The sequence below is a fragment of the Pyrgilauda ruficollis genome, unplaced genomic scaffold, assembly GCF_017590135.1.
Source record: "Pyrgilauda ruficollis isolate IOZ18807 unplaced genomic scaffold, ASM1759013v1 scaffold129, whole genome shotgun sequence".
Taxonomy (NCBI): domain Eukaryota; kingdom Metazoa; phylum Chordata; class Aves; order Passeriformes; family Passeridae; genus Pyrgilauda; species Pyrgilauda ruficollis.
The window spans coordinates 796,748-809,817 of NW_024511321.1; the positions used below are offsets into that span (position 1 = coordinate 796,748).

Here is a 13,070-nt window from a genome sequence, read left to right on the forward strand (position 1 = left end):
GGAGGAGGAGGAGGAGAGGAGGACGCGCGGCCGCGGCCCCGGCGCTCCCTCCGCCCCCAAGATGGCGGCGGCGCTGAGGGGCCGCGCGGGCCCGGGCCGGGCCGTGGCGCTGTGGGCGCTCCAGAGCCGGCGGTGCGGGTGAGGCCGGGGGGCAGCGGGGCGGGCCTGCACCTTCCCCTGGCCCTGTCTCTTCCCCTGTCCTAGTCACCGTAACCTTATCCCTGTCCCCTGGCCCTATCCGTTCCCCTCTCCCCTCACCCCTTCCCCTCTGTTCTTAACTTTACTCATCCACTGCCCCTATTCCTTTCCGTATAGTTCTCCCCTGTCCTTTCCCCCTTCCCCTATCCCCTGTCCCTCTCTCCTGTATCCTCTGTGTTTGCAATATCACCTTTCCCTATCCCCTTTTCCTCTCTCCTATATCCCTTATATTCTCTATAGCCACTTCCCCTATATCCTTTATCTGCTATCCCTATCCTTTTCCCCTTTACATTATTAATCACCCCCACCCCCTTTCCTCTATCCCATTTTCCTCTCCCCTATATCCCCTTTATTCCTTATATCCCCTTCCTTTATATCCCCTTTCCCCCTCTCCTATATCCCCTATATTCTCTATAGCCACTTCCTATATATCCTTTATCTGCCATCCCTGTCCTTCCCCCTTTACGTTATTAATCACCCCTATCCCGTTTTCCTCTATCCCGTTTTCCTCTCCCCTATATCCCCTTTATTCCTTATATCCCCTTCCTTTATATCCCCTATCCTATCCCCTTTTCCTCTCTCCTATATCCCTTATATTCTCTATAGCCACTTCCCCTATATCCTTTATCTGCCATCCCTGTCCTTCCCCCTTTACATTATTAATCACCCCTATCCCGTTTTCCTCTCCCTTATGTCCCCTTCCTTTATACCCCCTCTCCCTATCCTATCCCCTTTCCCTCTCCCCTCTATTGTTCCATGCCCTTCCGTGTCCCCACGCTTTTCCCCCGTCCCTGTCCCCGTGCCGATGCCGTGTGCGTGTCCCTGCAGCTCGTTCGACGTGGCCGTGGTGGGCGCGGGGATCGTGGGCCTGGCCGCGGCGCGGGAGCTCATCCAGCGCCATCCCTCGCTGGCCTTCGCCGTGCTGGAGAAGGAGCCGGAGCCGGGTAGGAGCGGGACAGGGACCACGGGAGGCTGTGTCTGAGGGCACGCTGCCAGAACCTCAGCATCCCACGGATTTCTGTGTGCAGGGATCTGCTGTGGGAGAGCAGCTGCCCTTGTTGTTGAAGTGGGTGATGGATTTCCCATTCCCAGGACGGGTTGGACACGGCTTGGAGCAGCCTGGGATGGTGGAAGGTGTCCCTGAGCATGGCAGGGGGTGGAACGAGGTGATCTCTAAAGTCCCTTTCATCCCAAACCATTCTGGAATTCTGTGATGACTCTCACAGAATTCACAGAATCCCTGGGTTGGGAGAGACCTTCAGGATCATGGAGTCCAGCCCAGCACCAGCAGCTGAACTAAGCCCTGGCTCCCAGTGCCACATCCAGGCTTTGTTAAACACACCAGGGATGGTGACTGCACCACCTCCCCGGCAGCCATTCCAGAACTTTACCACCCTTTCCATGAAAAACCTTTTCCTAAAATCCAACCTATATCTCCCTTGGCACAGCTTGAGGCTGCATTTCAGTGCCAAGACTCTTCCCTAACAGGGATTTCTTCCACCTTTCTCCCAAGGACATGTCCTTCAGCAGAGTTATCATCAGTCTGTGCTTCAACGCTGGGACGGCAGATTGGGAATTTTAAGTTAAAAGCTGCTGAGTGTTGCTGCTGCACGGTGTGCAAGCTGCAGTGTGACTGCTGGGGCTGGGAATGGCAGGAGAGAGGACAAGGAGGGTGAATAACCAGGATAGGGAATAGTGCAGCTTGTGGGAGGGCACAGGCAGGTCCTGCATGGAGCTGGCAGAATCCCAAGGGATAGACATCAGTGATTAGCTCCACTCCCCAATATCCCATTTATTCCTTGTATCCCCTTCCTTTATATCTCCTCTCCCTATCCTCTGAGCCCAAATCTTGTCTTTAATAGCTCCATCAGCCTGGCTATAAATTGCTCTTGAGATGTTCCATGAGTGATAGAAAATGACTTTTTATCCCCAAGACACAGAGCCATGTGAGTGCCAAGCAGGAATGGCCTTTGGGCACCCACACTTAAAGAGGGAGAAGAACCTGGCCAAATTACTTCAGTAAAAATGTTTGTGGTATTTTTCACCTCTATTTTATCTATTTGCAAAGAGGAAATAGCAACCTAATCCAGTTCACAAATACTCAAAAATCCTTCCAGGCCTGCTAGGATGTCGAAAGGAATTGTGGATTGGACAGATACTATGTTAGATGAGGCCATAAGGGATGCATTTCATTGTAAAAATTGGATTTTAAAATTTAATTTTAGCCTGTTTTGATTGATTGGTTTGTTGTTGAAGGAAAAATTTGTGGTTTTAGGGTTTTTTTCCCTGTTGATCCAGCACAGTGCGGGCTGTGATGGATTATCATTAACCAGGGCTGGCTGTGTCAGTGTTTCTCTAACCTTTTGAGGCCAGGGGAGGAATTAATTGTGCAGTTCTCTCACTTGATCATCTCTTATAATGCTGATTTAAGGCAGGACCTCAATTAACTCGTTTTTCTGACAGCAGAAGTGATTAAGTGGGAACAAATGAATTCTAACCATGTGTTTTTCTTTCTCTTTAGCCCATCACCAGAGTGGCCACAACAGCGGTGTGATCCACAGTGGGATTTACTACACCCCTGGCTCCCTGAAGGCCAAGCTCTGCGTGCAGGGGGCAGCCCTGTGCTACAAATACTGTGACCAGAAGGGGATTCCCTACAAGCAGTGTGGGAAGGTACAGGAATTCCTGGGATTCCCTGCTTTACCTTGGAAACTGAAGCTGTGTGATGTGTGGTACCGCATATGGCACAGGCCTGGTTGTGGGTTTTCTCCACACTCTCCAAGCTGCACATAATTTTATACATAAATGTGTATAATGTACATCATTCCCTCCTGTCCCCAAATCATCCCCTTCCTGCTGATGAGTCTCAGTTTGAGAGAAGGTTTTTCATGATCTCCCCACCCTGTCTTCATGCTCTGAACCATTTTTAATTCAGTGTGTGTTTGGTGCCAGGTGAGAACCAAGGCTGGGCAGAGCATTCCAGGTGTGGCCAGGCTCAGTGAAACAGAGTTCTGTATCCATGTCCCAGTTGTTCCTAGAGCTCAATTCAGGTTTTCCACCTCTCACTGGGCATTGAGCTGCTGTTTCCACAGGACTCTCAATCCTCACCCCAAGGTTTTGGCCCTGAAGGATAAATTTGAATTCCATGGTTTTTCTCGGAGCTGTGCTCCCTCTGCTGCCACGCTGGGCACAGGGTGGCACTGTGGATCTGTGCAGCAGCACTCCTGAGGGGACAGCCTGCTCAAAGCTCCTGTCCTGAGGGGGTCAGCTGGAGCCTGGGTGAGCTGGATTTGTGTATTTTGTACCAACAGCAGGGTGGCAGCAGGAGCAGGGCAGTGCCTGCCCCCTGTGCTGGCACTGCAGGGCCACCTCCAGCCCTGGGGACAGCTCTGGGCTCCTCACAGCAAAGCCACAGGAGGGGCTGGAGTGTGTCCCCAGAAGGGAATGGAGCTGGAGAAGGGTCTGGAGTCCCAGGAGAGGCTGAGGGAGCTGGGAAGGGGCTCAGCCTGGAGAAAAGGAGGCTCAGGGGGGGCCTTCTGGCTCTGCACAACTCCCTGCCAGGAGGGGACAGCCGGGGGGTCGGGGTCTGCTCCAGGGAACAGGGACAGGAGCAGAGGGAATGACCTCAAGTTGCACCATGAAGCTTTGGGTTTGATACTGGGGAAAATTCCTTCATGGAAAGGGTTGTCCAGCCCTGGCACAGCTGCCCAGGACAGTGCTGGACTCACCATTCCTGCAGGGATTTAAAATCCATGTGGATGTGGCACTTGGGGACACGGAGCAGTGGTGGCCTTGGTGGTGCTGAAGGATCAGTTGGACTCTTAGAGAGCTTTTCCAACCTCAACAGTTCCATGATTTCATGACACTCCCCTGGCAGTGTTCATTGCAGGGAAGATAATGGTGAACCTTCACCAGCTTTCCCTAGAGCAGCCCCAGGCTTGGAGAGCTTCACACGTGTGAGGTGCCAGAGCTGAGCTGGCTGGGAGGATCATGGTCTGTGCAAAGCTGGCACAGGTAATTCAGTCTGGATTTATCTCCTGTGATAGCTGTGAACAGACTCCTTGGTTAAGGGAAACTGGTACAATTCCACTCAGGCCATGTCAGAACATGTCCTCACTCTCTTATTGAGGCTCTTGGAGCTTTGTACGTCTTGGGTTGAGTTCAGTTTTGCTTCTTAAAGCATCCCAGTGGTTCTTTAAATTCAAACTCTCTCACATGCAGACTTGTAGTCTCAGGCTGCTTCTGGCAAATATTGTCAATTGATTGTAACTCAAACTACAGTTTAGCATTTATTTTTTAATTCTCTGTGATATATTAGTGCTTCCTTAGCAACAGAATTCTATGCAATTAATAGCACCAACCATTCTTCACCCCCTGGATTCATTGTTCACTCATTCACTACTGCTTGTGCTTGATGCCAAGCATGCCCTGTTTGTTTTGCTCACTGCTGTGCCTTTTTTTCCTTTCCCAAAGCTGATCGTGGCTGTGGAACAGGATGAAATTCCAAGGCTCAAAGCTCTGTATGAGAGGGGGCTGCAGAACAACGTCCCAGGGCTGAAACTCATTGGAGCCAAGGAAATCCAGGAGAAGGAGCCCTTCTGCAGGGTAAGGGGTTACCATACTTCTAATTAGCTAGTTGTAAGAGCTTCTAATTCTAATTGTAAGAGCTGTTTCTCAGGTGAAAACATCTTTTGATTTAACACAAATACTTTTCTGCCCTTGAGGTTCAAGTTCAGAAGAGGCTGAAAATTCCTTCCCATCCATAAAAGTGGATTTGGATCAAGCCCATTTCAGTGCAGTTGGTGTGGTTGTTATGTTTATTTTCCCAGCAGAAGGAATGTGTGGAGTTTGTGGAACACAGATTTGTTATTGATTAGTCTGTCTTTGTTTGAAAGGAAAAGCTGGATGTGAATTCCCTGTGCTGTTTCATCTGGCAGCTTGCTCTGGAGCAGCTGTGTCACTTAGGAGTGGTTGTAGGTACAGACAGAAATTTTCTGGAAAAGAATCTTCTTCAGTCTTTTTTTTTCCCCCTGTAAACATTTTGGATCTGCTCCCTAAAACATCCTTTGAGTGTTGCAGATCCAGCTGAGCACAAGGGGAGAGAGCAGCGTTCCCTTCTCATGGCAGTGCAATATTCCAGGTGAAATATCCCAACCTTCCCTCTCCTCTGTGTCTCTAAACCCTTGCAGGGACTGATGGCCCTTGATTCTCCCTACACTGGCATTGTGGATTACAAACAAGTGGCCCAGTCCTATGCCAGGGACTTCCAGGAAGCAGGTGGGACAATCTTGACTGATTTTGAAGTCACAAACATGGAGATGGCCAGAGAAAGTTCTGCAGAAAGTGAGGATGGTAAGGATTTTTTTTTTCCCTCCATTTTAAGTTCAGTTAGAACACAATTGTTTTAACTGAAATGACATTTCTGATTTTTTTTTTTGTCTCCTAGTATTCAGCAAAATCACTTGGGGTTTTTTTGCAGGCAGGTCACCCTTCAGCTGAAACATTTAAAACTGATGGAAGAAAGTGAGAATAAAATGGAGAAATAAAGTTGTTCTCTCCTCTAAAAATCAGATTTGTCTGAGTCTTGCATGTTTATTCTTGTGATAGTGATTTTCCTTATCCTGAAGGCAGGTTGGATCTGTGCTGGCACACAGAGGAAAGAACAAAACCCCCTATTAATTAATAAATACAGTCATGTCCAACAAGATTAATTATGACAAGAGTAGTTCTTACATAGCTTGGAAAATATTCCAGAGGAAAATTCCTTCCTGGTGACAAGCTGCTTGTTCTGTCAGCTCTCTTTTGCTTGTTCTAGTAATTCCCTCTCTTGTCTAATTCCATTTCAGGGCTGAAATACCCAGTCATTGTTAGGAGCAAAAAGGTAAGGGTGCAAAAGAAGTCTTCATTCCTTCCAGGAAGCTGCTTCTCCTTTTCTTCAGATTTATTTTTTTTTCTGGTGAATTAATCATCTCCAAAAAAAAAGGTTAAAAATTTGCTGTTCAGCAACATGATCAGTTTGATAGAGCAACTGCAATCAGTTCTTAACAATGAGGATGTTCAAATAAATAAATAAATAAAAATAATGATGATGATGATGTAAAATATTGAACTAGAACTTCTGCTGCCTGACATTTACCATCCTTTATCTGCTTTATTTGCACAATCCAATGCTTGTGCTTGCAAGAACTCCTTTATGACTTGTTCATCTGGTGACAAACACCAATTTCCATGTTTACTTTTGAGCTCTGGCATCCATAAAATGATAAGGAGGCTTTTAGCATCGTTTTATTATCATTTTATCATCAGACTGTTTCAGTGAAACAGGTGCATGGCAGCTGCTGTTCCTGCAAGTCAGGAACTGTGGTTCAGCTTCAGGAGGGAATATCTGAACAAAACCAGCTCCACAACCCCTCTGGTTGTTTTTAAATTTAGTTCTGCTGCTTCTTTTTTCTCCTATTTTTTTGCTCTTCCATTAAAAAGTAGCTTCCAAAATCTGTTAGGATTTTTTTCCCCCACCAAATACTGGTATTTTTTTCATGCAAATATTTTTCAGTTGGAAAAAAAAAGAATCGTATTTAAAAGCAGATACTAAGCTAAAAAAAATAGATAATAGTTTTTGATTTTTATTTATTTCTTTATTTAGATGGTAAAGGTGTTTAATATTTAGCAGCTCTCCATACCTGTGTGCTGGCAGTTTGTGTAGCTGCTCCCGCCCTGTGGGGTCAAATCAATGAACATCTTTATTTAACTTAAGTTAAATTTTTAAAAAATATTTTTAAAAAATATTTAAAATAAATTTCAAATTTATTTTTTAAAAGAATACATTTAATTTTTTAAAATAAGTTCGTTTTAAAATGTATTTTAAATAAGTTTTTTTTTAATTTTAATTTTTAATAATTAGTTAAATAATTTTTATTTATTTAAATCAATGCTTGTGGGGTTTTCCAGCGTGGTTTTTTTAGCAGATAAACAGGATTTTGGTGTGTTTTTTGTTCCCCCAGGGTGAGGAGATCTCCTGTGGGCACCTCCTGACCTGTGCAGGGCTTCACTCCGACCGCCTGGCCGGGATCAGCGGCTGCAGCCCCGAGCCCAGGATCGTCCCCTTCCGGGGGGATTACCTGCTGCTGAAACCAGAAAAGTCCTACTTGGTGAAAGGAAATATTTATCCAGTAAGTACCCCCTGGTTTGTGTGTCCCAGGGTACCCTAAGAGCTGCTAAAAGTGCAGAAAAAAGGAAAAATTCCATGGCAGTGATGCACACACGTGGGTGGAGATTCAGTTGGTTTGGGACAGGACAGCTTGGATTTTGTTAATTTTTTTGTTTATTTTTTTTTGGTTGGTTGAGGAACACATGGAAGTACCACATGGGAAGTTATTGCCAGTTGTTTCCTTTTGTTTATGGCTTTAGTTTTGGAGTTTTTTTACTTAATAGAGAAAAGATGGAATATCACATTGCCACATATCAGAAAACTCTAAATTATTTCTGTATGTCCTAAAATGAATCTGTAGGCAGGATTCAGAAGTCAGGGAGAGATGACAGTAAATTATTATTTAAGTAATTATAACAGTCCTGTTTAATCTTTTTCTTGATAATCTGGACAAAGGGGTTGACTGTACCCTCAGGAAATTCACAGATGACACTGGAGGTTTTTTCCAAGCTCAGTGATTCTGGGATTCTGTGATGAACTATTGATAAAGGGTTTCATCTTTTGTGCTAATACCCAACACTCGGATTTAGGTATTTTCCTCTCAACCTTATTTTTGGATTAGCTGATTTTGTCATTGAAAACAGATGTGGGAGAAAAGGGAGCAATCTTTCTACCACCTAATATAGACAAATAATGGGATGAAGAGCAGCAATCCCAGAGAGAAAATGTAATTACAGAGCAACTGGAGAGAATTCCTAGGGCAGCATTTTAGCTAATTCTGTCCATTTAAATACTGATTTTCTGAATATGAGAATAGCTTTGCCTGCTAAACACTGGATCTTTGGGAAGATTGGAATGCTGGGCATTGCTGTTTGCTCTCACCTGAGGGCCATTCAGGATCCTGTCCTGGGATGGGAGGCAGGAAGTGGAACAAAAAAAGAACATGCAGATTTATTATTATTAGCATTATTAACATTATTATTAGCATTAACCAGGCCTGCTAAGTTCAGGCTGGTTTGTACACACAGTAAGGTTTTCCTAATATTCTGTTTTATTGCAGTATAATTGCTGCTGGTGAACAAAATCAGGGTGTCACTGCCTTATGTCCTCAGAAATCATGTGGACTTTTTTCCCCGTTATTTGTTTTACTTTTCCCTAAAATTCAGCTTTACCTGGCCCTGTTCTGTTCTCCAGTGGTTTAATTAATGACATGCCACAACTGCACAATTAACAAGCAACAAAACCAGCTCAAGAGCCAATTCTGATGTTCTGTGACTGAGAGTTTTGCTGCTGTGGTTGGAAATAAAATGGCAAATTTGCTGTTTGTAAGAGCTCTGCTCACTCCTGTGCCCCATTTCAGGTTCCCAACCCTCGTTTCCCATTCCTGGGATTCCATTTCACTCCCAGGATGGATGGCAGTGTCTGGCTTGGCCCTAATGCAGTGCTGGCCTTTAAGAGAGAGGGCTACAAACTCTTGGACTTCAGCCCTGGAGACTTCTTGGATGCTGTGACCTACAGGTAATGCCTTGTGTTTGTGTCTGCTGCCTGCTCTTGTTGAAATCTGAGCCATGGAAGCCACTTCCTGCCCAAAATCCTGCTTTTCACACGTTTTTGGTGTGTTCAAAGACACTTTTGCTGATAAGGGTGGACTTCCCCAAGACATTTGACATTTTGTGGTCTCATATTTGAATTTGCTACCAGGACATGTCTCAGCCAGTCTGGGAACGTGGCTGCTCCCTGGAAGGTGCTGGTGGAGCCATTCCAGGGTTGGTTTGCACTGTGATCACTTAATCAACTCAGACAACATCATTAAATACCTGCAGAGGGTGCTGGGAGCAGAGAAAGGCTGGGAGAGAGAGCTGGGAATGTTCCCCTGGAGAGGAGAAGGCTCCAGGGAGAGCTCAGAGCCCCTGGCAGGGCCTGAAGGGGCTCCAGGAGAGCTGGAGAGGGACTGGGGACAAGGGATGGAGGGACAGGACACAGGGAATGGCTCCCACTGCCAGAGGGCAGGGATGGGTGGGAGATTGGGAATTCTTGGCTGGGAGGGTGGAGAGGCCCTGGAATAGAATTCCCAGAGCAGCTGTGGCTGCCCCTGGATCCCTGGCAGTGCCCAAGGCCAGGCTGGACAGGGCTTGGAGCAATCTGGGATAGTGGAAGGTGTCCCTGCCCAGGTTGCTCCAAACTCATCAAGTCCTGGAACACTTCCAGGCCTGGAATTCAGAATTAATCCAATGCCACAGCTCTGTGAGCAGGGTTTGTTAAAGCAGAGAAGGACAAACATGCATTTCTCAAATACAAAGCATGATGTGGTTCCTGATTTTGGGAATGGGAACTTGTGCCCTGCAGTTGCATTTGCTGCCTTCTTCAGCAGCTGCAGCTGGTGCATTTTGGGCAGATTTTCCCTCAGTGCAGTTGTTTCTCCCACTTTCTCTTGCAGTGGGCTGTGGAAGCTGGTGCTGAGGAACGTGTCCTACGGCCTGGGGGAGCTGTACAGAGCCTTTTCCCTCAGTGCCCAGGTGAGGCAGCTGCAGAAGTTCATCCCTGAGGTCACCACCAATGATGTTCTCAGGTAAAGGAAACTACTTCTGCTTGGGAAATCTCCTATTTGAACAGCAGAAAACGTGGCAGGGTCCCTTCCTCCACCAAAATATGATACAGAAACTTGGAGCTGCCTCCAGCTTGAAGGACCTGAGTCCAGAGGAGGCACCAGGATGATTAGGGGGATGGAGCAGCTCTGCTGGGAGGAAAGGCTGAGAATTTTGGGATTGTTCAGCCTGGAGAAGAGAAGCTTTGGGGTGACCTCGCTGTGGCCTTGCAGTACTCGAGGAGAACCCACAGAAAGATGGAGAGGGATTATTTACAGAGCCTTGGAGGGGCAGGACAAGGGGGAATGGCCTCAAACTGACAGAGGGCAGGGTTGGATGGGATATTGGGAAGGAATTCCTGGCTGTGAGGGTGGGCAGGCCCTGGCACAGGTGCCCAGAGCAGCTGTGGCTCCCCTGGATCCCTGGCAGTGCCCAAGGCCAGGTTGGACACTGGGGCTGGAGCAGCCTGGGACAGTGGGAGGTGTCCCTGCCATGGCAGGGGTGGAGCTGGGTGGGCTTTAAGCTCACAGGTTGGCCACCTCAATGATCCCATGACTGTCAGGTACCCCCGCTCTGCCTCCTGAGTGTTACAACTCCCCAAAAAATGCTTTGTCTCCACCCCGTGCCCTCCTCACTGTCTCCCTGGACACCTCCTCACGGGAGTTCCTTCCCTGACTCAGGATGACATTTTCCTTCTGCTCCTCCTTGCTTTTGCAGGGGTCCCTCTGGTGTGAGAGCCCAGGCCCTGGACAGTGAGGGCAATCTGGTGGATGACTTTGTGTTTGATGGGGGCTCTGGGGCCGTGGGCAGCAGGATCCTGCACGTCAGGAACGCTCCTTCCCCAGCCGCCACCTCCTCGCTGGCCATCGCCGCCGCCATCGCCGACGAGGCCCAGCGGCGCTTCCGGCTCTGAACCCCGGCAGGAATCCCGGCAGGAATCCTGCCTGCTGCCCCTCTGCAGCCTGGCACTCCTCCCGAAGGACACAGAGCCAGCAGGCAGTGCCCCAGCAGCCTTGGCACTGTGGTGTGCCCACGGCTCCTGGGGCGTCCTGAGGAACGTTTGGCCAGCGGAGCAGGAGCAGCCACGGCAGGGACTCCAGGCAGAGCAGGGTGGATCCCTCTCTGTGGGGTTATCCAGCTGGATTTGCCAGGCAGAGCAGGGTGGATCCCTCTGTGTGGGGTTATCCACCTGGATTTGGCATGCAGAGCAAGGGGGGGGGACTCATGACCAGACTTGTCTTCCTAAATTATCTTATCTGTGCTCCTCACAGCTTTTCCTCACTGCTCCTCAGGCTGATCTGGGCCTGTTGGGACAGGTGGGATGAGAATTCCTGAACCTCTGAATAAATATTTGGACAAACACCATTTGTTCCCCAGAAGTGTTACAGAATCATAGAACCCCAGGCTGGTTTGGGGTTGGAAAGGACCTTAAATCCCATTCCATCCCACCCTTTCCACTATCCCAGGGTGCTCCAAGCTCTCTCCAGCCTGGCCTGGGACACTCACAGGGAATTCCTTCCCAATATTCCACCCAAACAGTGCCCAGCAAGGTCAGCCCTAAACTCTGGAAGGAGGAGGAACTGTGGGTTGTGCCAGCATTATCCCATTATTACTTTTCCTTTTTGCTCACAGTTTGGGTTTGAGGAACAAGTATAAAATAGAAATAGAAATAAATAGAAAATATAAGTACAAAAATAGATATTTTAGATAGAATAGCTACAAATACATATAGATACATATATACACATACATTACTTATGTTTATACATACATTACATATGTATTATAATACATATACATTAGATAGAAATAGAAATACTTTGTTGGGAACCTCCCAGGCTGCTCTGGTGGGGCAGGAGGATCAAGCCATGGAGCAGAAGGAGCAGTTTGTGCCTCTGGAAGCATCAGGCTCCTCCAGGAAATCTTACAAAGAAGGGTCACCATTTTACTGGCAGGAAGGCACATTTTTTTTCCCTTTTGGTTTAATTTATCCATTCTCTCTGTAGATAAGTCTTAAAATGGGGAGTGGAGGGAATATGAAGTGTGAGATTTGAATATTATGCTGTCAGGAGGGAAATGAGGGAAAATTTATCTGGATTTGGGTGATGAGTGGGTGAAGGGAATGGTGTTCTCTGGAGCAGGGAGGAAAACTGCCTCCAAAGAGGGAGAGAAACTCCTTCCAGGTATGGAGAGAAAAACTGCTGGCAGGTAGGAAAACATCCTCCAGAGAGGGGAGAAAACTGCCTCGAGGTTGGGAGAAAAACATCCTCCAGCTGGGGAGGAAAACAGGCTCCAGGCTGTGAGAAAAATTGCCTCGAGGCAGGGAGAAGAGTTTACAGAAAACAGGCTCCAAGCAGGAAGAAGAAAAGCCTCCAAGTAAGGAGAGAAAGTCCTTCCAGGTAAGAAAACAGTCTCCAAACAGGGAGCAGAATTCAGATAAGGGTGGGAACAGCCCCCAGCAGGAAGAGGCACAGGTCTCTAGGAAGCCTCCAGGTAAGGAGAGCCACATCCCCCAGGTGGGGAGGAAATCTGCCTCCAGGTAGGAGAGGAACATCCTCCAGGTGGGGAGGAAATCTGCCTCCAGGTAGGAGAGGAACATCCCCCAGGTGGGGAGGAAACCTGCCTCCAGGTAGGAGAGGAACATCCTCCAGGTGGGGAGGAAATCTGCCTCCAGGTAGGAGAGGAACATCCTCCAGGTGGGGAGGAAATCTGCCTCCAGGTAGGAGAGGAACATCCTCCAGGCAGGGTAAAACACAGCCTGCAGGCAGGGAATGGCATCCAGGCAGGAAGAACACCTCCAGGGAGGGAGGGGAAGAGCTTTCAGAAAAACTGCTTCCAGGCAGGGAAATATCACTGGGAGGGAAATACCCTCTGGGCAGGGAAATCACCTCTAGGAAGGGAAATGTCCTCTGGGTAGGGAAATATCCTTTAGGAAGGGAAATATCCTCTGGGTAGGGAAATATCCTTTAGGAAGGGAAATACATCTTCCAGGTAGGGAATTGTCATTTGGGCAGGGAAATATCCTCTAGGTAAGGAAATCTCCTTTGGGCAGGGAAATCACATGTAGGTAGGGAAATATCCTCTGGGCAGGGAAATCTCCTCTAAGTGGAGAATTATCCTCTGGGCAGGGAAATCTCCTC

General features: G+C 47.8%; 1 protein-coding gene across 1 annotated transcript; it reads left to right on the forward strand.

Moving 5' to 3' along the window:
- Positions 1–2: 2 nt before the first annotated feature.
- On the forward strand, positions 3–11,139 carry L2HGDH (L-2-hydroxyglutarate dehydrogenase). The gene is made up of 10 exons (XM_041458543.1): positions 3–138; positions 1,027–1,142; positions 2,720–2,871; positions 4,672–4,803; positions 5,388–5,550; positions 6,045–6,079; positions 7,200–7,367; positions 8,706–8,863; positions 9,783–9,914; positions 10,648–11,139. The coding sequence occupies exons 1-10, from the start codon at positions 62–64 to the stop codon at positions 10,841–10,843; spliced, it is 1,329 nt and encodes a 442-aa protein (XP_041314477.1). The 5' UTR covers positions 3–61; the 3' UTR covers positions 10,844–11,139.
- The last annotated feature ends 1,931 nt before the right edge of the window (positions 11,140–13,070 follow it).